This window comes from Eumetopias jubatus, unplaced genomic scaffold, assembly GCF_037043125.1.
Source record: "Eumetopias jubatus isolate StellerSeaLion01/CBP00866 unplaced genomic scaffold, mEumJub1_p1.0 scaffold_7, whole genome shotgun sequence".
Classification (NCBI taxonomy): domain Eukaryota; kingdom Metazoa; phylum Chordata; class Mammalia; order Carnivora; family Otariidae; genus Eumetopias; species Eumetopias jubatus.
This window is the reverse complement of record NW_028274813.1, coordinates 1,992,798-2,016,295: the sequence shown is the minus strand read 5'-3', so window position 1 is coordinate 2,016,295 and position 23,498 is coordinate 1,992,798. Positions and strand designations below refer to the sequence as shown.

At 46.4% G+C, this 23,498-nt stretch overlaps 1 protein-coding gene across 1 annotated transcript in view; it reads left to right on the top strand.

Annotated features, from left to right (window-relative positions):
- Window positions 1–23,498, top strand: part of TDRD9 (tudor domain containing 9) — a 113,725-nt gene that overhangs the window by 65,842 nt on the left and 24,385 nt on the right. The window contains 15 exon segments of the mRNA XM_028100421.2: window positions 4,473–4,570; window positions 5,556–5,687; window positions 6,995–7,160; window positions 7,249–7,312; window positions 7,389–7,452; window positions 7,737–7,781; window positions 8,501–8,554; window positions 11,511–11,627; window positions 12,643–12,750; window positions 14,719–14,819; window positions 18,025–18,198; window positions 20,380–20,491; window positions 21,470–21,682; window positions 21,960–22,049; window positions 23,150–23,410. Of these exon segments, the coding sequence (XP_027956222.1) occupies window positions 4,473–4,570; window positions 5,556–5,687; window positions 6,995–7,160; window positions 7,249–7,312; window positions 7,389–7,452; window positions 7,737–7,781; window positions 8,501–8,554; window positions 11,511–11,627; window positions 12,643–12,750; window positions 14,719–14,819; window positions 18,025–18,198; window positions 20,380–20,491; window positions 21,470–21,682; window positions 21,960–22,049; window positions 23,150–23,410 (1,799 nt within the window).

Sequence of the window (23,498 nt, the reverse complement as noted above, 5' to 3'; positions counted from 1 at the left end):
AACCAGTTCTAAGTTTTAAGTAACAATAACTTATATCATCAGACTCTTCCTTTTAAATCTGTGATTCTCCTCTCATCCATAGAATTAGGTGACAGTTTTTGTATGTAACAGACAAGCATCTGCTCATCTCAACACTACCGTTTTTGGTTTTTTTTTCTTTTGCACTGAATTCAAAAAGTGTTTGTAGAATAGTTATGGAGACCAAGTTAATTTTTGATAGTTTTTAATTAACTTCTGGTAATCCTTCCTCTGACTTCTCTCCAAGTTCTGATCCTTCGAGGGATATTTTTCCTAAACTCGTGTCAAGAGGGTTCAGCATTGGCTGCGATGTGCGCATGTTGTGTCACTGGGGAGTTGAGGGTACGGGCGGCGCCTGTCGGGGGTGGGAGGCTTTGACCACAGTGGAGCTGCAGTTGTGATGTACTTGGACAGGTTGCTGCTGTCACCTGTGGGCCTCGGGCCCCAGGGGACAGAGTTCTTGGCGTGGACCGAGAGGTGGCTTGTGTTTTATTAGAGGACTTTGCGGGAGGATGGGGGAGGGACCATTCCAAAATACCTGTTGGGAAGTAAAGCTGCCGCATCACAAATTAGAGTCGAGGAACGTTTATTGAGTGCCTGTGGTGTGCCTGGCCTGATTCTGAGTGTTTGATGGGAACTTGTGCCCATCCTGCGAGCTAGTACATGGTTAACATCACTTACTTACGTCTGTGTCCCAAACACGTGTCTCTGCTGCCTCCCCGGGGACGGCTTGCCCATAGCGGGAGCCAGACCGATTGATCGGGCGGCCACTCCAGCCTGGGCAGAAGCAGCTTCTCACTGGGCGTGGTGGAAAAACCCAGTGTTGAGTTTACATACCTCCCCACCCAGAACTGCCCCCCAAACAAAAACCCACGCTCAGAAAAAATGACTAGAAATAAATACACAAAAATGTCAAAGTGATTATCTTTGGGTAAGTCTTGAGATTATAGGAGTTTCAGCTTTTGTCTATTTTTCTGTATGTTCAGAATTTCCGTGATAAAAATCTTTTTTCCTACAAGAAGTTGCAGAAATAGTTACAGAGTCCCCTGAACGCTTGCCCCAGCATCTCGCAGCTTGTTGTCAGGGAGCTCTGCCAGCCGGAGTCAGGCGGTTGGTGTCGGTACAGGGCTCACTCGGACACCGCTCTGGCGTGTGTTCTGTGCACTTGGATCCAGCCGCGCGTAGACCGTGTCAGCACCACCGTCAGAGCACAGCAGTGTTCCGCTGCCTGGAGGGAGAGGCCCGGGGCCGCCTTGCGTAGTCGTGTAGTCACGTCCCTGCCGCTCCCTGCCAGCCACCGTCTCTTGTTCGTTGTCTTGTCGTGGCGAGGCTGCTGTACCCATGGAGTCAGGCAGCAGGTAGCTTTTGAGATGGGCTTGCTTCACTCACCATAACCCCCTGAAGACCCGGCCAGGTGCTGCACATGTCAGGAGTCCCTCTTGCTGCTGGGTCTCATCGTGCCATTCACACCGGAGGACATTTGAGTATCTCTGGCTCTGGGCGATTGCGGATGAAGCCGCTGTGGGTGTGGATGTGCAGGCTTTGCGTGAACATCAGTTCTCACTTCTCCAGGATAAAAGCCCAGGAGTGCAATTAACGGGGGACATGGGACACACATGAGTTTTATGACAAACTGCCACAGCCTGTGGCCGTAGTGGCCGCACCCTTTCACGTTCCTGCCAGCCGTGTGCAGGACGGTGTGCCCCACGCTGTGCTCCCTGTCATTGCTGGCCTGCCGTGCAAGCGCTGTTTGTGGCTGTGGCCATTCTTTTTTTTTTTTTTTTTTTTTAAGGCTTTATTTATTTATCTGACAGAGAGACAGCGAGAGAGGGAACACAAGCAGGGGGAGTGGGAGAGGGAGAAGGGAGAGCAGGGAGCCCGATGCGGGGTTCGATCCCAGAACCTGGGATCATGCCCTGAGCCGAAGGCAGACGCTTGACCACTGAGCCGCCCAGGCGTCCTGTCTGTGGCCATTCTGAAGGTGTTTGTAATGCCTCCTTGTGATGGGGACAGCTGAGGTGAGTGGCTCGTCCAGTGCTGCGTCGCCATCCGTCGTCTCTCTGCAGCACGACATCTGTTTGTGTCTTTGCCCATTTCGTAGTGGGACTGTGCACGTGTTGACTGTGAGTTCTCTGTGCACCTGCCATACCAGTGGTTTGTGAGCTGTTACGTATGTGGTTCACACATGTTTCTCCCATTCCCTTCTGTCCTTTGTCTCTTCATCCTCTTCACAGGGTCTTTCAAAGAAAAGTTTTAGGGGCGCCCGGGTGGCTCAGTCGTTCAGCGTCTGCCTTTGGCTCAGATCATGATCCCAGGGTCTTGGGATAGAGCCCCGCATCGGGCTCCCTGCTCCGCGGGGAAGCCTGCTTCTCCCTCTCCCACTCCCTCTGCTTGTGTTCCCTCTCTCGCTGTCTCTCTCTCTCTCTCTCTCTCTGTCAAATAAATAAATAAAATCTTTAAAAAAAAAAAAGGTTTTAAATTTGGCCAAGGTCCAGTGTATCTGATTTTCCTTTCCTTTCTTTTTTTTTTTTTAAAGATGTTATTTATTTATTTTATTATTTATTTATGGATATTATTTATCCAGGTGCCCCTGATTTTCCTTTCACGGATTGTTTGGGGTCACATGTAGGAACACTTCACCTCGCCCTGGCTTGCAAAGGTGTTTCTCCTGGGTTCTTCTAGCTGTATGTTCTGTATTTATGGCCACGACCTATTTGAATTACTTTTTGTAACTACTTTTGTGAGGTTTGGGGTGAGGTTCATTTCTTTGTGGTGTCCGGTTGTTTCAGCACCGTATAATTTTCCCCATGGAGTGGCTCTGCACCTGGTGGTGTGTCCCTGGGGCACGTGTGTGTGGGGCTCTGTTTGGGGGCCTGGGGTCACCCTGTTGGACACTGGCGTGCACGGCTCTCCCTTCACCATCAGTGCACTGGTTACAGTGATACTGCACCTAAAATGGACAGGTTACCCCCGCTTTATTCTTTACTTTCGAAACTGTTGGACGACTTCTACTTTGTCCTCCCATACAGATTTTAGAAGGAACTTGTCTAGGTCGCCAGAAAAATAATCTTGTGATTTTGATAGGAATTGAGTTAAACCTGTCAGTCAGTTTGTGGAGAATGGGTGTATTTCTTATGTTGAGTCTTCCCGTCCCTGAACACACAGTGTGTGTGTGTGTCCATTTATTTAGGTTTTCTTTGATTTCTTTAATCAGCATTGTGTTGTTTCCAGCATAAAGATCCTAAGTAGTTAATTTTACTTAGAGTGATTGTAAATGGCATTGCCTTTTTTTTTTTTTTTTTAAGATTTTATTTATTTGAGAGAGAGCACAAGCAGGGAGAGAGGCAAAGAGAGAGGGAGAAGCAGACTGCCCGCTGAGCAGGGAGCCCAATGGATGTGGGGCTCCATTGATAGACGCTGAACTGACTGAGCCACCCAGGTGCCCAGCAATGCATTTTTAATTTCAGTTTTTACATGTTCATTAGTGGTATATAGAAATGTGATTGACTTTTGTGTGTCAGTCTTCGGTGACTTTGCCAAATTCACTAATTGGTTCTGGGAGTTGTTTTTGCTTTTATTTTTGGTCATTACCTTGGAGTTTTCTGCTTAGACAGTCCTGTTGTGTGCAGGTAGGTGTGGGGTGGGGGTGATGGCAGTTGCTGAAGTCTGGACTCCCCACTTGACCTCCTGGTGGGGAGGGGGTCTGCCAGGGGGAGACAGTGGGGCGGGGGGGGGGGGGCGGGAATCCACACGTCCCCTCCATCTTTCCTGACTCCACATGTGGAGAAGGAAAGCGCCTCCCCAGGCTGCCCCATTTTGTAAAGCTGGGTACTTATTAAGGACACCCTTCCCCCTTGCCCCATTCTCTCTCCTTCGGAGATTTTACTATGTTTTGGGTAAAGGAGTTTTTACTCCACAAGCAATACAATGGCAAGAGAAGAGTCATTTATATGGTGGTGTGGGAGGGCCAGGCCTGGCTTTGAGCTGTGTGCGTGTGATCCCTCATTTCGTGTGAAGCAGCTGTCCTGATGGTCGTCTTTGCATGGGTGTGAGGACAGATGGCCGCGGGAAAAGCCTATGCATTCCACAGCCACCTCACTGGGGGAGCCGCACCTGCTCCAGCCAACTTTATACTTTTGTGTTTTTTATTAGTATGAGCTTTGCATTTGCAGGAAATGTCTTTAAAATGTTTTGATTTCCATTGCATATCGGGGCCAACATTGGTTTCTTTAGAACTACACATTGGATTTTATTCTGTGGATCACTGAGTACAAGCCAGGGCTTAATCTGCCTGTATAAGAGGACTTCTGACACTAATGTATTCTAAAGTGTTTACTGACCTGGTCTGGTAGAAGATAAAGGTTTTCCTTAATATTTAGTGGTTATTCTTAAATACTTACGCTAACGTTAAAGTGATTAGTGTCAAATGGTGTTTGGATGCTTCCCCTTTGCAGGCCGTGCGGGGCGAGTATCTAAAGGGTATTGTTACAGACTCATCCACAGGGATTTCTGGGACAGCTCCATCCCTGACCACGTCGTTCCGGAGATGCTGGTAATACTCTTTGGTCATTTTCTTTTTTTTTTTTTTTTTATTTAAAGATTTTATTTATTTATTTGAGAGAGGGAATGAGAGAGAGAGAGCACGAGAGGGGGGAGGGTCAGAGGGAGAAGCAGACCCCCCCCACCGAGCAGGGAGCCCGATGTGGGACTCGATCCCAGGACTCCAGGATCATGACCTGAGCCGAAGGCAGTCGCTTCACCAACTGAGCCACCCAGGCGCCTCTGACCAAACTAATCTTTAATCACAGTGCTGGCTTGCCATTTACTAAGGACCGGGCGCTCTGCTGGGACTTCACAGGCATGTTCAGTTTCTCATGGGAGCAGTGGCTCCTCGTGTCCGTGGGCTCCGCAGCCCCTTACAGCTCATGGGCGTGCGCTTGGCTGCTTGCTTCCTCCTCTGTCTCTCCTCTCCTCTCTTCTTCCTTCTCTCTCCCCGCCCCTCCCTCTTCTCCCCCCTCCCCCGTCTGTGTCTCTCCCCCTCCCCCCTCCCTGTGTCTCCCCTGTCCGTGTCCCTCCCCCTCCCCCTCCCCCGTCTGGGTCCCTCCCGCTCCCCCTGTCCATGTCCCTCCCCTCCCCCATCTGTCTCTCCCCCCCATCTGTGTGTCCTCCCCTCCCCCATCTGTGTCTCTCCCCCTCCCCCATCTGTGTCTCTCCCCCTTCCTCCGTCTGTGTCTCTCCCCCTTCCTCCGTCTGTGTCTCCCCCCTCCCCCGGCTGTGTCCCCCCCCTCCCCCATCTGTGTCCCTCCCCGTCTGTGTCTCTCCCCCTCCCCCGTCTGTGTCCCTCCCCACCCCCGTCTCTGTCTCCTCTTCTCATCTCGCTCCTGCTCTTTCTCCTTCTCGTGCCCTCTGTCCCTCTCCCCATCTTCTGTTTTTCTGTCTCTCTCCTCCTCTCTTCTGCTCTGTGTCCGAAGTACTAGTCGCGTGGGTAGGTTAATTATTTCGTTATTTTATTATTTCTAAATTTCTGCTCTTCTCAGCGTTGTCCGTTAGGAAGCACAATATTGAAAGTGAAATTGCTGGACATGGGTGAACCGAGAGCTTTGCTGGCAACCGCCCTTTCTCCACCTAGTCTGAGTGACATTGAACGAACCATCCTTCTACTAAAGGAGGTACGTCTGTCTGATGTACGTCAGTGTTGGGAAAAGCTGAGATTTTGTTGGGTAAATTTTAGAAGTTTCGTATTGTGGATATCTTTAAAGAATTTTGATTGTCATGAGTGATCAGCATCTGCCTGAGAAAGCATGTGTAATGCCTCATTGTTGATTGTAGACTCCATACCTCTTGTTTACTCCGAGTTTGTTAGTTGTCCTGCTGAGGCTCTTAGCTTTCCACGGCTCCCCCTCCTTTCCCGCCTGCTGTGTGCTGGCTCCACCGGCAGTGCTGGGAGAAGAGATGCGTATGATGGTATTGAATGGTTATTCTTAAATACACCTTTCTGCGCATGTTAAAGTAATTAACACCAAATGGTGTTAGCACATGTCTTCTTCGAAGGCTGTGAGGGGCAAGTGTCCAAAGGGCACTGCTGTCAGCTGATGCACAGGGATTCGGGGACAGCTCTCCCTGAGGCATCTGCCTGTGGTGCCCATCAGCTCCTTGGCTGTCCCCGCACTTCGCTGTCCCCCTGCAGGTCTGTCCCCACCCGTCCTCTAGTTGTCTCCTTCCTGCACTTCGCTGTCCCCCTGCAGGTCTGTCCCCACCCGTCCTCTAGTTGTCTCCTTCCTGCACTTCGCTGTCCCCCTGCAGGTCTGTCCCCACCCGTCCTCTAGTTGTCTCCTTCCTGCACTTCGCTGTCTCCCTGCAGGTCTGTCCCCACCCGTCCTCTAGTTGTCTCCTTCCCTTGCGGGAAACTGCTTTGCCTCCTTGGATTCCTGGACTCGGCACCCTGCTCACGCTGTGCTCTTGCTGCTTGCAGCCCCGGCCTTGGCCTGCATGCCACTTCTTGGGGCTGTAGATATTCTGCTTCTGGCCCTCAAAGTTGGGGGTGCTCTGGCATTTGACTTTGATTCCTGTATTGGTTTCTATGAAATACCCTTTGTCAAGTTAAGGAAGTTTGTCCCCATAGACAATTTAGTACTTGGCGTTGGGAGTGACCATTGCGATGTGTTAGGCCTTTGGTTTCCTATGGTGCGTGCCCTATTTGTTAAACTGCAAGTGAAATAGACCTTTGTGGGCGTATCTTGAGTGTTACCTCGTGGTGTCACCTTTTTAAAAAATAATAAAATTATTCTAAGTTCCTAAAAGCAAATTAAAGGAATTTTTTTTGGTAGCATCAATTTTTCGTCCATTTAGATGTCTTTTAGAATAATCTTTATCACCAGAATTTGGTCTTCATTTCCTGTTTAGACTCCCTGCCTTAAGGGAAGAAAGAGCAAGAAGAAGTCAGTGCTTGCTAACAGGGTTACTTTATTTCGTAAAGGTTGGGGCACTTGCAATGAGTGAGCAGAGGGAAGATGAGAACCCTCATGATGGTGAACTGACCTTCTTAGGAAGAGTTTTAGCCCAGCTTCCTGTTAAACAGCAGCTCGGTAAACTCATAGTCCTTGGACACGTATTTGGATGTCTAGATGAATGTCTTATTATAGGTAAGTGTGAGCCCACGGAAATCTGCCAGAAGGGGTGTGGAATGCCACTCTTAACGATCTCACCTCGTCTTTGTTTTTCTCTTGTTAGCGGCAGGTCTTTCTTTGAAGAACTTTTTTGCAATGCCTTTTAGGCAGCATCTTGATGGATACAGGTATGTGACATTCATAGTTTTAAAAGTCACTTTGTTTTAATGGTATTGCATGACACTGTTTGTTATCTGTTTCTAGGAACAAAGTGAATTTCTCTGGCAATAGTAAGAGTGACTGTATTGCACTTGTTGAGGCTTTTAAAGTAAGTTTTCTCTGTGCGAGTGGGGAAAGCAACTACTACAGATTGTTAGTATATTTTTCTACCATAACCCTGTCTCTGCTGAAAGCATCATGAGGCTTGTTGATGTCCAACATGAAACAGACCATGTTGGAAGAAGTAAATGGGGGGGAGGGAGTCTAATTTTATGAAATTGATTGAAAAAAATTAAATTTGTGTTTTTTGTGGTCAAAATGTGTTGAAATGAGACTTTAAAGTTTTTAAATTAGCTAATAAAGTGTTTTTGAAACTGGGTCCTTTATTTTTAGATGTGGCAGACTTGCAGAGAGAGAGGAGAGCTGCGGCATCCAAAGGTTGGTTCTTCCATTTGTGGCCGGTGGTAAGGGACCCAGGGAGACTCCCCGAGGCTTCTCTCTTGGCCTGATCGCCATGCCTGCGCTGAGGTCACTGTGGCCTGTCCTCAGAGGGCAGCAGGCTATAACAGTGAGCAGACAGTCATTGGGCAAAGAGCCTGTCTTTGCTGGCAGTGGTCCCTCGCAGGGGCAGCTCTCAGCTCTGGGGGCCTGTGGCCGAGCCCTGCTGTGTGGCTGGACTTCCGCCTCCAAGTCTGCATGATCCTGCGCAGGGTCAGGAGCCACCCCAGTTGCTGCTGCTTAGTGCCTGCAGGTGTGTGCCTCGAGGCACCGTGCACAACCAACAACCCCAAAGCCTTTCCTTTTGCTGTTGTCAGCTCAGTTTTAGAGAATAGGCTTAAAAGAATTCAACATATAGGTCTCCCCCTTTTTTTTTTTCTTTTTTTTCTTTTTGGTCCGGTTTTGTTCCCCTTCCAAACTGATTAGGTTCAAAAGGCTGTTGATGGGTTTGTGTGTTTAAATTTGCCAACTCTAGAGGTATCCTTAGAAGAGCAACTTAACGTTAAGGTTAAAGCTTCCTTTTAAAGAGTCAGCCATGGTTTTTCTCTGGTTGGTATACATGTTCTTTTTGACTTACAATTTTGGATGACGTAGATGTATTGTAGCCAAATTCGCTCTAATTTGTTCATTAACACTGAGTATTGTGCCTTTACTTAAAGGATGAACTTGACTGGGGGCGGTTAAATTACATTCAAATCAAGAGAATCAGAGAGGTGAGTCGTGAGTTCTGTGGGTGTTTGTGAAGTGCCCGTGGTGCGCAGTGTGGTGGTGAGCCCTCTGCCTCCAGTGGGGTCTGTGTTTGTGGTATGTGTTCAGGATGCAGTTTCTATGGTATGTAATTTATGAATATCTAAGTATAGAGTACACATATACAACCTGTATGTATGATTAAACGTATGTATTCAACTCACACTCTTGTCATATTCTTACGATTCCAAAAATGATAACATCATTTTCTCATTCTGAATATTGTGGACTTGTGCCCTCTCGGATTCTTGATTAGGTTTGTGTATTCAGGGAGTCCCCAAACCACCCTCAGGCTCAGTGATTGGCTAGAAGGACTCACGGATCTCAGAAAAGCTATTCTACTCATGGTTATAGTTCATTAGTGCTAAGGGATACAGGTTAAAATTAGCACAGGTGAAAGGCACATGGGGAGAAGTCCAGACCACCCATGAGCAAGGCTTCCGTTGGCTTTCCTGCGGGCTTGTGGGCACAGCCAGCTCTGCTGGCCTCCATGGAGGACAGCAGGCGTGAGATATTGCCAACCGGAGAGGCTCCCTTGGGCCTTGGTATCCAGGGTTTTACTCGAGGTTGGTTATGTAGGCCTGGGGTGCCCGCAGAGCTGACCCTACTTACTTAGTTGTTCGCCCCTGCAGAGCTCATGCTGGTACTGCCGGGCACAGTGCCTCCACCCTAAATCCTATTGCTGTCACCAGCTGCTCGTCAGCTCCAAGGCCTCAGGCAGACAGGACACTCTTCTGCGGTAGGATGTTCCAAGGGCTGAGAGGCTGTGTCCCAGGAGCCAGACCTGGCTTTGGAATGTGCATGTGTGGACAGCTCAGGCCTGCCGGCTTAACCCTTCACTGTGCAGTTTGTGCATGCTTAGCCGCTTTTACTTTCAGAGGACTTACTCTTGGTTTGCTTTGTTGGTCTTACTGTGTAGGTTTTTTTGGGGAAGGGGAAAGGTAGAGGATTTAATTGATTTTTGCTTTTTCCTGTTAATTTAGTTCTTTGTTTCTTGGTTTAGTTTTTTGGTCTTCCTGAGATGAATATTTAATCCATTAATATTTCCACTTTTCCTAGTTAAAAGCTTTTAAAGCTGTGTATTTTCTTGTGCATAATTTGGCCACATCCCATTGATTTTTGATAAAGTAGGGATCATCGTTAGTCCCCTTTTCTAACTCTTTTAGTGTTGGTTTCCTTTTTGACTGAAGAGATTTTAAGTAGAATATTTGAATTTTCACTTAGAAATATTAAAAAATATATATATATTTTTAGATTTTATTTGAGAGATAGAGCACAAGTGGGGAGGAGAGGGAGAAGCAGGCTCCCCGCGGAGCAAGGAGCCCGATGCGGGACTCGATCCCAGGACCCTGGGATCATGACCTGAGCCAAAGGCAGATGCTTAACGACTGAGCCACCCAGGTGCTCTAGAAATATTTTTAGATATCTTGCTTTGTGGTTCATTTCAGATTTTACTGCATTTTGGTCAGAAAAATTGACTTGCATACTTTCAAACTGATTTTTAACTAGAGAAGTCCTATGTGACAACAGCCTTAAGAAAGGTTTCAGGAACATGGAAGTACGTAGGCTGACTTGGGTGGTGGGCTTGGCTCCTCCTTCCATGTTCCAGGCTTTTCCCACCTCCTCACAGGTCATGGCTTTTAAGTTTTTCTGTCTTTCCAGTTCTTTTTAGTTGTTTTTCAGTTAATGTTCACACCTGTGGTTTTTATTTGTTTTTACTTTTTTAGTTTATTGAGATAATTTTGTGGTAAATGAATTTCGGAACAATTTATAGGTATTTGGGGTTGTGTATCCTCGTGTGCGTACTTTGATGTTTTGTGTGAGATGGTTTTTACTGCAACGGGGTGATTTGTTCAGAGCAGCTGTTGAACCATTGGTCACTTGAGCCTGGGTTTTTTATTTTATTTTATTTTATTTTATTTAAATTCTAGTTAACATATAGGGTAATACTGGTTTCAGGAGTAGAATTTAGTGATTCATCACTTACGTACAACACCCGGTGCTCATCCCAACAAGTGCCCTCCTTAAGTGGAGGGCAACAAGTGCCCATCCCGCACCCACGTCCCCCCAGCAACCCTGTTTGTTCTCAGCTTTTTTGTTTGTTTGTTTCTTTTTTAAAGATTTTATTTATTTGTGTGAGAGAGAGTGAGTGGGGAGGAGCAGAGGGAGAGGAAGAATCTTAAGCAGACTCTGCGCTGAGCGTGGAGCCTGTTGTGGGGCTCCGTCTCACGACCCTGAGACCATGATGTGAGCCAAAATCAGGAGTCGACACTTAACCGACTGAGCATCCAGGCGCCCCTGTTCTCATCTTGTTTTTAATCACAGAAGCAGTACACATCCATGCGGAGGTTTTGAGGCGTGTAAAGGACTTAAAGCAGAGGGTATGGTTCTGGTTACTTGCTTTGCGATGCCCAGAGGCATTGTAGGTGCATGTTTGTAGTGGTTGTGTGCATGTGTGCGTGTGCGTGCATGCCTGTGCACTTACAGACAAGGATCGTGAAGCACGTATGGTTCTGTGTCCTGGTATGTTCTGTTAGTGTTGTATTGAACATACTTTCTATTTCTTATTCATTCATCTTTAATAAGATGACTCTTAAATGCAGTGTTTAGGGGCGCCTGGGTGGCTCAGTCGTTAGGGTCTGCCTTTGGCTCAGGTCATGATCCCAGGATCCTGGGATTGAGCCCTGCATCAGGAAGTCTGCTTCTCCCTCTCCCGCTCCCCCTGCTTGTGTTCCCTCTCTTGCTGTGTCTCTCTCTGTCAAATAAATAAGTAAAATCTTAAAAAAAAAATAAAATAAATGCAGTGTTTAATCCCATAGACGTATGAGTGTTTTGTGCATTGTACACTTATTTTTCAGTGTTTTCATTATTCTGAGTAGCATAAGTACTTTGAGACATCATATTTCAATGTGTTTTTCCTAGGTGGCTGAGTTATATGAAGAATTGAAGAATAGGATCTCCCAGTTCAACATGTATGTTGATTCTCGGAGGCCTGTCATGGACCAGGAGTATATATATAAGCAGCGGTTCATCCTGCAGGTGTGCCGGGGTTTCCTGGACGTCTGTTCTTACCCTTTCTCCTTGCTAGGTGTTGTGGTTGAGAAAGTACTTACGCCTTCTTTCTGATACAAATCGTGCCTCAGGAGATTTTAGGCCCACGATGTTCACACTGCTTTTGGGGATAGCATAGTACAGGTTTTCCACGTCATCGAGTTGGTCATCCAGCCCCATTGCTAATCTCCAGAGGAATGGTTCTGTAGCATAGCAGCCATCGTTCGTTACTGCTTCAGGAGAGGTCCTTGGGTTTTTGCTTTTAAGAAACTAAAAATGTTCTTGATGTTATTCAACATATGTAGCTCTTCCCTTACACTGAAAATGCTAACTTTAGGGGACATGACCAGGCTAGCTTGTTGGGTGGGGCCTTACAGGGATTGTGTAGAGGGAAGCGTATCCTACAAAGGGGCTAATGCTTCTACTTTGGGGTTCAGAGAAGGACTACATCTGTACACGTCAGCGTGTAGAACTGGGTTGTAGGTGGATGTCTGTGAATGAAGTGATGCTGGAAAACAGTTTTTCTGGATGTCAGATTGCTTTGAGGCCGGGGAGAGTCTTCCATGAGTGTATGTTTCCAATGGAGTATTTTGATTGACGAAGGGACTTTTTGCAGAGTGCTATTTAGAAGTACGTATTGGCTGTGCTTCTTGGAGTCTGGGGAGGTGCCTGGCCCCCTAGAGGTGAGTATGTCGGACAGCGGGTGGGACAGTGTGTATAGGCATTCATGCCTTCACTCAACTACCACTGTTTCCTAAATTTCCCTCTGAGACGGGCTCTAACTCTTTCGAAGGAGGACATGTCCAGAGTGCTTCTGTTAGTAATGGTGAAATCATCAGAATTGTGACTTTCTACTTGATTGGTAGAAGGTCTAGTATTTTTATATAAACTTTTCTTTTACCTTACAGATGTTCGTTATATCATTCTGGGAAGAGAATAGTGTATTGTTCAGACAGACCGATAAATAATGTTGCTAGTTCATGAAAATCCAGTTCTCTTCCAGGTGGTATTGGCAGGTGCTTTTTACCCAAATTACTTCACTTTCGGACAGCCTGATGAGGAGATGGCGGTGAGGGAGCTGGCTGGCAAAGACCCAAAGACAACCATCGTGGTAGGAGCTTCATTTCAGTGTGGCTACTGCGGAACGTTATAGCCCTCCAATTGTTCCCAATTTATAAGGACCTGGTGGATTTTTTCCCCCCTAAAGTGAATATTATGGCTTGTTTGACCTTTTCACATCTATTTGCTCCTCAGTCTGGCTTCCTTTTTTGCAGACCTGGCCTTGAAAGAAAGTCTTGAGAAATTACATATTTATGACTGATGTTGATTGATCGTATGCTGTTTTGAAGGATTTAAGACACTTCTCCATAAGTTTAAGAAATGAAATCGTTAACTTAGTTAATGATTTCATTTCACACAAAGTGTAAAATGTTACTGGTTGGCAGCTTCATACTGGGATTTAAACTGTGATGCCCAGACCTGAATGTATTCCAGTAGAATCACCCAGAGAGTGTTTATTTTAAAATTCATGTTTGAGGGCCCCATGCTACAGAATCTGAACTAGAAGGAATGGCCTGAAAATGAGCATTTAAATAATGCATGTTTTCGGTGAATCTGATAATCAGCCACAGGCATGGACCATTGGATCAACATTTGTAGACCATTTGTTTAAACCTGAGCGCATGGTAACCTCAGGAAGCACAACTGGAATAAAGCATGCAGGAATTGGACTTTTATTGGACTTCTTGGTTCCATCATCAGTTTCTCTGATAATGGGGGGGTGTAAAGCACTTGGCCAAACTTGCTGGCATATAGTAAGTGCTCGATCTTGCCAGCTTTCCCTATTTTGAATGTCCTCACAGTTACTGAAGAGATCGTGCACGGGGCAGGGAGGGTTGCAGTTTGCTAGAGTGTTGTGGAGATCTTTGAAGAGCCTAAAAGTTGCTGGTGCTCAGGCTGGAGATAGGCTGCTGAGATGCACTTCATATCTAGGGAAGGGGTTTTAATTTAAAAGGTGGTCACTAGCCTTTTATCACTGCTGGTGGCTCTGCTTCCGTGGCTCTTCAGGGTGGACTAGGCTCTTTTGGTTGGCTTCCTTGAATCCCTTCATGGTATTCTCCCCTCACCTGTGCCCTTGGAGAAGGATCTTATAGGAGTCTCCTCAGACACGGAGCTGTGCTTGCCTCCTCAATCCATGAGGCAGCCTGTTTGCCATGCACTCTGGGGGCCAAAAATTTGTCTTCTGTGTGTGTTGTAAAAACCCAGTGATAGTTAGTATTGACCCTGCACTTACCTGAGAGGCCCTTTATGACATACTTTGTATTCATGCTTCTCTGAGCCTCACATTGACCCCTTGAGGCGGAGATTTACCATCAGCCTTACTTCATGGCGTGGTTGAGTCCTAGTGTGACTCCGTACTTTGCCTCAGGAGGCTTGACAAGACAGCTCAGGGCCCAGGTGTTCACGCCCACCCACTGCCTCTCTCATGGGGCCAGGGTGCGTCCTGAGACAAGCAGGACTTGGTGGCAAGGGGCCAGGGCCTCAGGTTTCCTGCCAGAGCCAGAGCCTGGAACAGGCATCACCGGGACCGAAGAGGGAAAGTGAGCACTCGCGGCTGGGAGAGGTCCGCAGCAGCTCAGCGTGCTTTACTTTGGGCTGTGGCGGTGGGAGTGCCCCCCCCCCCCCCCCCCCGTCCCTGTGCTGTGCTGTGCTTCCCTGCCCCCATAGTTCCCATTATTCCTTACGTAGAAAAGGGTCTTTTAAAGGGATGCATTTAGTCAGCTTGATTACTTGAAGGTAAAATAAAACACAACTCTTATTTTTTTGTTACATTTTGGATTATTTTAACAGAGAAAGAATTATCTTTTATTTAACGTATATTTGTAATTAAAATTTACTTGTAATGTAAAAGTCATCAGTCGTTAAATAGGCCTAACCATAGAGTGTGCATATCATGGTTAAAGACAGTGAATTTTGTTTTTGTGAAATAAATAATGTGCAGCACTTTAGCTTATGGGCGTTGTAACTGTTTCGTTAGCTCTGACATCTACTCTGATGAACACTGCCTTGTGTGTTACAGTTGAAACACATTCCTCCCTATGGATTTCTCTACTATAAACAGCTACAGTCTCTCTTTCGACAGTGTGGTCAAGTCAAATCCATTGTATTTGATGGTGCAAAGTAAGTCATGTATTTTTGTAACAACTGCAATTATGAAAGAGCCATCACGTGTTCAGTGTTTGTGGGAACTAATTCTTAAAACTGAGTGCATGTGGAAATGGGCCCTATTTGGGCTGCTCAGCATCACCTTGGAACAGAGCTTTGGTTTATCTTGTTATCATTAGTGATTTATCTTCTTTGTCAACCATGTGAGCTCCTAAAGGTGCTAAGCTGCGAGCTTGGTGGTCTGATAACTAGAAGGCTCTGTGGTGCTGTGGGTGCTGTGGCGGGTGCTTGGAGCATGCGCCTGTCCCTAGGTTTTCACAGGGTGTCCCTAGTAGGGCCACAAAGAGGCCCCAGAGTAGGGTTTATCTGCTTGTAGTTATTTAGAACATACATATGTTCTAAATATTTTTGGAAGACAACTAATGCAAAAACTCAGTTGTATTGCACCATATTTTAGTTGCAGATAAAGGAAACAAGATGGCATGTTTGAAGTATCACTTTGAGTTTTTATTTCTAAGAGGGACTGTTGTGCAGAAAACACTATTTACAGTTTTAACCATCTAGCTGAATTCCTGGGACCAGGTGAAATTTAGGTCTCTGACTCCTCCGCCATCTTGCTCATCATCCCTATTTACATTTTTAAATTGAATTTTAGTTTTAAAATTAGATATTTTTTCCTGGTGTTCTGTAAATTGTGCTTCATTTATAAAACTTGGTAAAATCTAGTGAGCAAGAAACACTCCCAATTCTTTCTTTGACTGATGTCCAGTAACTCAAGTTGAGCACATTCAGTCCCTTTTCCATTTGGATTAATTCCCTCAAACATTTTAAGTTCTGTTCCTATGATTAATATATTGATTTTGTTTGTAAGCATGTAAGCACGTGCACCTTTTCCCTGGCCTGTGCTTGTGCTCACGTGGCAAATTCATAACACTAACAAAGTCTAAGTTCTTTTAACAACCGTTACAGTTTTAACTAATTAAGCTTAAAATGTCTCAAGGTTTTTCAAATATCCTAATACAAATTACAGTGAAATTCTTGATCACATTTACAGAATCACTTCTTTAAAACTGGAATCACACAGTGAAGTTCTCTTTCTTGAATACGGAAGTCCATTTGCCTGGGCTGAGGTTCCACTTATGGGTGGGCGTTCTTTGATGGGTTGAGTGGCCTGCAGTCTGGGCTCTCACTGATCTTCTTCACTGGGCCGAATTCTGTGTTTGTTTCATTTTCTTCCTGTCTGAGCCTTTGTTAAAGGTGTTTTAATCCTATTTTGTGTGGTTCCTTGTATTTCTGGCTTTTTAGTCACCATAGCAATGTCACGTCAGTTACTTGGAGAAGTAACTGTTCTTCTGGTTATACCAGGAGCAGTTCTTGTGCTTCAGGTGTTTAAAGGCAAAGAATGACAGGAATCACTATTTGACAGAGTAGAGGCTATATTCCTTCTGGGATCATGCAGGGCCCACTTTGGTGAGGAACCTGTGTCAGGTGTGAAGGGCATCCGAGCACAGGTAGTAAGTACATAGGTGCATCTTTTCCTCCCATATGAAGCTTTCGACCTAGTTGTGGGGTTCTGTAGACGTCTGCCTGTTGTGAAATGTCATGGGAGAGGCCCAGGTGGTCAGAAGACATTCTTTCTGGGCCTCAGGAGCAGTTCACTTGGGACTAACTGAGGAGGTATGTGAGGTGGACGGTGGAGGTGGCTGGTGGGGCAGGATGTGGTGCTGATACAGTAGGAGCCCAGCGTGAGCCCAGTTGGGACTTTGGAGAGTGTGGGGTGTGTGCCAGCCGCTTGCTTTGTGTCAGGTTTGTGTGGTGGGAGGCCAGATGCTGTGCTCTGGATGGTCCTTTGTGGCTGCCTGATCAGGATGGGCATGATAGATGGGCGTGTGGAGACCCCTGAGTGTTCTGAGCTGCACTGTTTTGTAGGACTTGGTCAGGGAATGACGAGAGAGGGGCCTTTTGTAGTTACCTAAACCAGAGGTAACATTTGAAACAAAGGAGGCTTCAGGTGGGACAGAAGCTCTCTTGGGTTTGGCTGTTGATCGCATGTGCAGGACAGAGAAGAGAGGCGGGCCCAGGAGGGCAGGTCTTTGAGACAGCACTGACCAGAGAGGGGCTGTGAGGAGCTGACTCCTGGTGGGAGGAGGGTCGGGGGGGGGGTCCCACAGGTGGGACTTCAGAACCCTGCTGCACGGTGAGCATCGTGGAAGTGTGGTGTCAAGTGTGAAAGAAACTGCCTCTGAGGGAGGGACTCTGGAGCCCTCTAGAGAAGGATGACAGGACAAGGGGTCAGCGAAGTGAGCACAGGCCAGGGGGAAGGTGCGTGTGCTCAGCAGTGAGTCCACCAGGAGGTGGGTGAGGAGGGCAGAGGAGAGCCAGCTGTCCAAGGACAGCAAATGCAGCTTGCAGAGAGGCTAGGTGCAGGGATGCACACTGAGTAGGCCAGCCAAGTTAGAGGCTTAACTCTCTTACCTGCTTGACACTGTTCAAGGCTATGTCCTTTCCAGGGCTCAGGTTGCACATTTCCATGACAGTACTTGCAGGGGTCATAGGTCTGTTTGCATGAGTATGATGTTTTGGCCCAGGGGCATTCATGTACAAGCAAATGTGAACTTGAAGCTTTATTTCTTTATACCAGGAAATGCCCGGCAGACAGCCTTAGTGCATGCTTGGTTCCCATTCCCCAGAGAAAGGGATGGGAGGGGTGCCCAGAGATGGGGGGGGGTAGAGTGGGCTGTCTGTCAGCATGACTGGGTGGTAAACTCGATGGTGTTTGTGGAGGGAGACCACAAAGATCACTGACTTAACTCATTTGTGTGATTTTATCTTATCTGTGTTTTATTTTACAGTAAAGTAGAAAACCCCCCCAGAACTCAAAAAGTTGTCATTCTGTGTTCATTTTGAGAATTAAGATTCTGTAGCTGAAAAATGTCATTAGTGTTTGGTGTTTATTCTTCATTATCTGCATCATCTATAAGGTGGTTGATATGTGGTTTTACTTTAATGGTACATCATTGTAATTTTTATTTCTCTTAACTAAATAATTTTCATTTAAGGAAACACTTCTTGGTTAATTATAAAATGAAGAGTTACTGGTATTTCAAGGGGAGATGGAGCTGAACATCTCCGTCTAATCTTGAGAGAAATTAATACACACTTAGTTCTTTTTTTTCCAGATGCCTGATAAACTAATTTTTTCTTTCCATTTGTGGAGCAGAGCCTTTGTGGAGTTTTCACGTAATCCAACAGAGAGGTTTAAAACTCTTCCTGCAGTGTATATGGCAATTAAGATGTCTCAGCTGAAAGTCTCCCTTGAACTGAACGTCCACTCTGCAGAGGAGATTGAAGGGAAGGTGCAAGGAGGGGCTGTCTCAAAGCTCAGGAGCACCAGGTATTTCAGAAGGCAGCCGGGCAGGCCTCTATCCACCTGCTTTCGCAGTTTCAGAGGCTGCATTTAAATGAACCTTGCAGCCAGAGTCCTGGTTTCCTCATCTCCTGGCTGTGTGTACTTGGGCACATTACTTGACCTCTCTGAACCTTGGTGCTTTTTTCATCTGTTTGTTTTTTTCCGGTTTTATGGCAAAATAATTGCCATCCATCGCTGTGCACGTTGAAGGCGTTCAGCATGACAGTTGCGTTCCTTGCACTGTGAAGTGACTACCACAGGACATTCAGCTAACACAAAGATTTCTCCTTGTGATGAGGACTCTTAGGGTCTGTCCTCCTAATGACTTTCCTGTACATCTTACGGTAGTGTTGGCGGTCTGGGCCGTGCGGCACGCTCTGTCCCTAGGACCCACCCAGCGCGGAGCTGCAGCTTTGAACCGCCTTCCTCCTGCTCCTCCCTCTCCTTCCCTCCGTCTCTGGTACCTTGAGTCTGAGCTCTTTTTAAATAGACTCTTAAAAAAAAAAAGATTCTACATGTAAGTGAGACCACACAGGGTTTGTCTGACTTATTTCACTCGGCATATTGCCTTTGAGAGCTATCCATGTTGTCGTGGATGGTAGCATTTCCTTGTTTTTCTTATGGCTGAATACTATCGCACCACATCTGTCTACCACAACTTCCTCATCCCTTCATCCAGTGCGGGGCACGCAGTTTGTTCCCATGTCTTGTCTGTTGTATGTAGTGCTGCTGTGAACACGGGGATGCAGATACCTTTCTGAGGTAGAATGGGTGATGGCTGGCTGGCTGGACACCTAAGTTGACAAAAGGTGGCTAAAGGCTCTGGATGACTAGTGATATTGAGTATCTTTTCATGTGCCTGTTTGCCTTTTGTGTATCTTCTTCAGAGAAATCTCTATTCAAGGCTTTTGGCCATTAAACAATTTTTTTTCTGCTTGAGTTGTGTCTGTTTAATTGATATGGTACCTATTGTACAAGATTGTTGAGAAGATTGAGTGGAATCATGAAAGTAATTCTCAGGTTAAATAGAAGGGATGAGACCTAATAGGAGCTCCTCATTTCTTTTGTTTAAGCACAGGGGCATATTCTCTGTCCTCAGCAGAGCAGATGGTAGGACAGAACAGAGATGCAGCCGGGAGCACCTGGGGGCTGGCCAGCACAAGCTGCCCCTCCCTCGTGGAGGAACAGGAAGGCTGGGTTGCCCGTGTGGGTGGCCCCGCGTGGTGGCACTCGCCACTTGGCAGCTGTCATCGGGCATGTGGATTTTTTTTTCTTGGGCCAAATTAAATCACCCTTCAGAATTTATGAAGGATTCCTTTGCCTTTTGGTCACACTTTTTGAGTACCGTGTGTAAGAATTCTCAGTCATCCTTTCTTATTTGTGACCTTTTTAATTTTATGAGGAACTTGACAGGAATTTGGGGGAATTGGTGAGAAAGGGAGATATGTCCCATTGAATCTCATCCCGTGGGGGAGGTTTAGATTCTGAGACTCGGGGGGTGCAGCGGGTTAGGTCTGTAACACAGGGAGGACCTTTTCTTCTGGTAACTTAGTGCCTGAGTCACTCTTCGGAAATGGGTCTGAAAGTTGAGAGAGTTGGGTCAGGATCCCTTGTATAATTTTTCTTCATCTTAGAATAAAAGCATTAGGAAAGGGACATTTTGTTTTTATCAAATTTGTATTTCACATTCTCGAACTTCAGCATTTACTCTCTTATTGTCCTAAGGGATGAATGATAACTCCTTGGTTTATCAGAAAATCATGTATGTCTTTTCTAACGGCATTGAACAGGGCATGGATTCTGGTACTTTCGGAAAGGTCAGAGTCACCTCTGAAACCAGAAATTAGGAAACATTGCAGGTCTTAGATTTAGAATGTGTTCCCTTAAAAGTCGATCTTCTGTAAGAGTCTTGATCTTTAGAATCTATTGTTGAAGGGTAGTGTGTAACTCTTGGGTTGCACGGACCTCCAGGGCAGCTCAGGAAGCTGCCGGAAACTCAAATTTGAGATGAAACCAAATTTGTCATCTCCAGGTTAGGTGTTTTATTAAAATGTTCTTTTCTTGTATAAGCACTGGAATAGTTGGGGCAGTAACTTCACATACGGAAGTACGTTTTCTTTGCAATACCTGACTTTTACTTTTATTTTTTTAAATCACGTTACATAGGGTAAATGTGGACTTCCAGAAGCAGACAGTAGATCCTATGCAAGTCTCATTTAACACGTTCGACAGATCGCGGACAATCACAGATCTCCTCTTAACAATTGATGTCACAGAGGTGAGATGTTGTGCTTGAATCATTAGAAGTTTTCTGTCGTCTTCACCTGGAATTGTCATGTTGTAGACGTGAAATAGCACACGTACACACACGCGCACACGCACGCACAGCCTGTGCACCTTAGTGATCAAGTAAATGCAGGTGGGTTTGAGTTACTGTACTTGTTAAATAGAAATGTGGCTACAACACAGAATGAAACAAATACTCATTCTAGAATCAGAGTGATTTTTAAAATGTTAGGTACCGTCTAAGATGCTCAAACACTAATTTTGGCGGTGTGATAGACGTGAGCATTCTAGTTGGCGTAGTGGCGCACGGCTGTGTAACTCAGTTATGGCAGGAAAGCTGGCGTTGGCACTCTCTAAGGTGTGGTTGTTACTTCTTCAAATAAACTGTCAGCGGGAAATACGTACCACTTCCTGGTAAATCTGTGACTACACTCACCAGGAGACTTCACACACAAGCCTGGGCTCCAGGCCGACGGGGAAACTGCAGCCGGTGTGGGTCTGTGCCTGGCAGCATGGGCAGGAGGTGCTCAGGGAGGCCCTTCTCCAAGGAACACCCGCTCCTCCTTCTCCCACTTGTCACTGACCTTTCAGGGGCTGCGTTCACAGCACACCTGCCCTCGCTGCCCTTGGGTGTGCCTGCACTCTGTGGGCTGGGCGTACTGCCTGGAGCCCATCTCAAATAAAACAGTCTGGCCTTCTGTGCCCTCTCAGAGCCTTTCATGTTTTGTGTGCTGGCAAGTCTCACACCTCTGAGAGAGGGGTCTGGGACACACGTGTCCTCACTGCAGGTGACCAGGGAGCCCTCTTGTTCGTAAGCACCTATTCAAAGCCTGTAGAATTACTTAAGTTCCAGGGGAATCCAGCTTGTGAAGTGTAGTATGAGAGTCAGCCCTGTGGTGTGAGCTTATGATTACCTTGACATAGAAATCCTTTCTAGATTCCATCTCTGCTCCTTTTTCTTCTTTTTTAGGTCGTTGAGGTGGGACACTTTTGGGGATATAGGATTGATGAAAAAAACACCAGGATTCTGAAAAAGCTTACCGCTGAAATAAACCAACTGAAATTGGTGCCCTTGCCCGTCCACCCACATCCAGACTTGGTCTGTCTGGCTCCCTTTGCTGATTTTGATAAAGAAAGATACTTCAGAGCCCAAATCCTTTATGTTTCTGGGAACTCTGCCGAGGTACGTGTTTTTCTGTAATCACTGAAAGGGAAATGAGACAAACTTGTAGCAGTTTACAGAAAACCTTTTCTAATTTTAAGTGGAAATTAAATATAAAATCATTTCAGTTAGAAAAGTAGCCTCATAAAAAGTTATTTCCCTCAGTGCTATGTGGATTTTAGCTCCTGTCATAAGACTGCTAGATTCTGGAGCTAGAGTAGATCCTTGTGTGGTCACTGGTCAGGTGGCGTGTGGTGTCTGACCCCATATTAAAGTGTGTCCTTTCCCCGTTCTCTAGGTGTTCTTTGTAGACTATGGTAATAGATCTCATGTAGATCTGGATCTTTTAATGGAGATTCCCTGTCACCTTCTTGAGCTCCCATTTCAGGTAAGGTAGAGAAGCCACTGGGTGTGAATGTGTAAGCTAGAAAGGATTCTCGAGGTCACACGGTCTACTCTCAGCCCACAGATAGGGGCCAAGTCCCAGAGTGGGAAGGGACTTGCTTGGTCATACAGGCCAAATTTGATCTCTGCTTTTTTCAAAAAATGTATTGCCACAGAGATTTTTGTCAGTGTTGTTTGTGGAGTGAGTTAAAATATATGGAGAGTGGTTTCACACTTAGCAAAAACGGAGCTGTTTAATTGAAATAATTTAATTTCAAATACTTTCTCTGAGGTTTTTGGTTGTGTTGTAGACCGCTAGAACTTGGGTGGGCTAGATGTACCCGCGTGCCCTCTGTTGGTACAGAAACCGTTCAGAAGGCAGTCCAAACTTCTGTTTGGGTTGAAAAGCAACATCCAGTATCTTTACCTATGAAATCCTCACTTTGTGAAATACCCCCCACTTTTTAAAAACTATATATAATCATTTACTTATTTATTGTCGTTGACACAAAATACGGCGTTGGTTTCAGATGTACCACACGGTGAGTCCCAGCTCTGAAACTCGTGCTGTGCTCGCACACTTGCAGCCGCCGTCTGTGGCCGTACGACGCGAGTGCGACGCCCCTGCCCGTGCTCCTCATGCTGTCATCTCTTGTTCCTATGACCCGTCCGCTCCACTCCCTACACCTCTTCCCCGTTGTGCGCGCCCTCCATCCCCCGCCCCTCTGGCAGCCCACTTTGTATTTTGGTCTGTCTCTGCTTTCTGTTTGTTTCTTTTGTTTTTAGATTCCACATATAAGGGAAATCATATGACATCTGTCTTTCTCGCTCTGACTTACTTCGCTTAGCCTAATATTCTCTAGCTCCATTCATTTTGTTGCAAATGGAAGATCACATCCTTTTTGATGGCTGAGTAACATTCCATTATATGTCTACACCGCATCTTCCTCCTCCACTCATCTGCTAATGGACCCAAATTGTTTTTAGTAGGACTTTTATGAGAATGTTGGTGAAGATCCATGTTGAGGGCCACGTTTCAGCAGTATGTGGGGTGAGTTTCACTCATTTATAAAGTTGGTTCAGCCATGCTTTTCTGTCCTGTAGGCATTGGAATTTAAGATTTGCAAGATGCGCCCCTCCGCAAAGTCTCTCGTGTGTGGTGAGCCCTGGAGCAGTGGGGCCAGCCAGCGGTTTGCCTCCCTGGTGAGCGGCTGCGCGCTCCTTGTCAGGGTCTTCTCCGTTGTGCACAGTGTCCTGCACGTGGACGTGTACCGCTGCTCGGGGGCCCAGGACGCTGTCAGCGTAAGAGACGTCCTCATCAAGGAGGGCTACGCTGAGCTCGCAGAGGAGCCCTATGAGTCCAAGGTACGCATGTTCATCCTCGTTGTGGGAGTGCATGTGGCTGGTGCACGTGTGCGTGCGTGCGTTTGTGGGGGGGCAGTGGAGAAGTGGG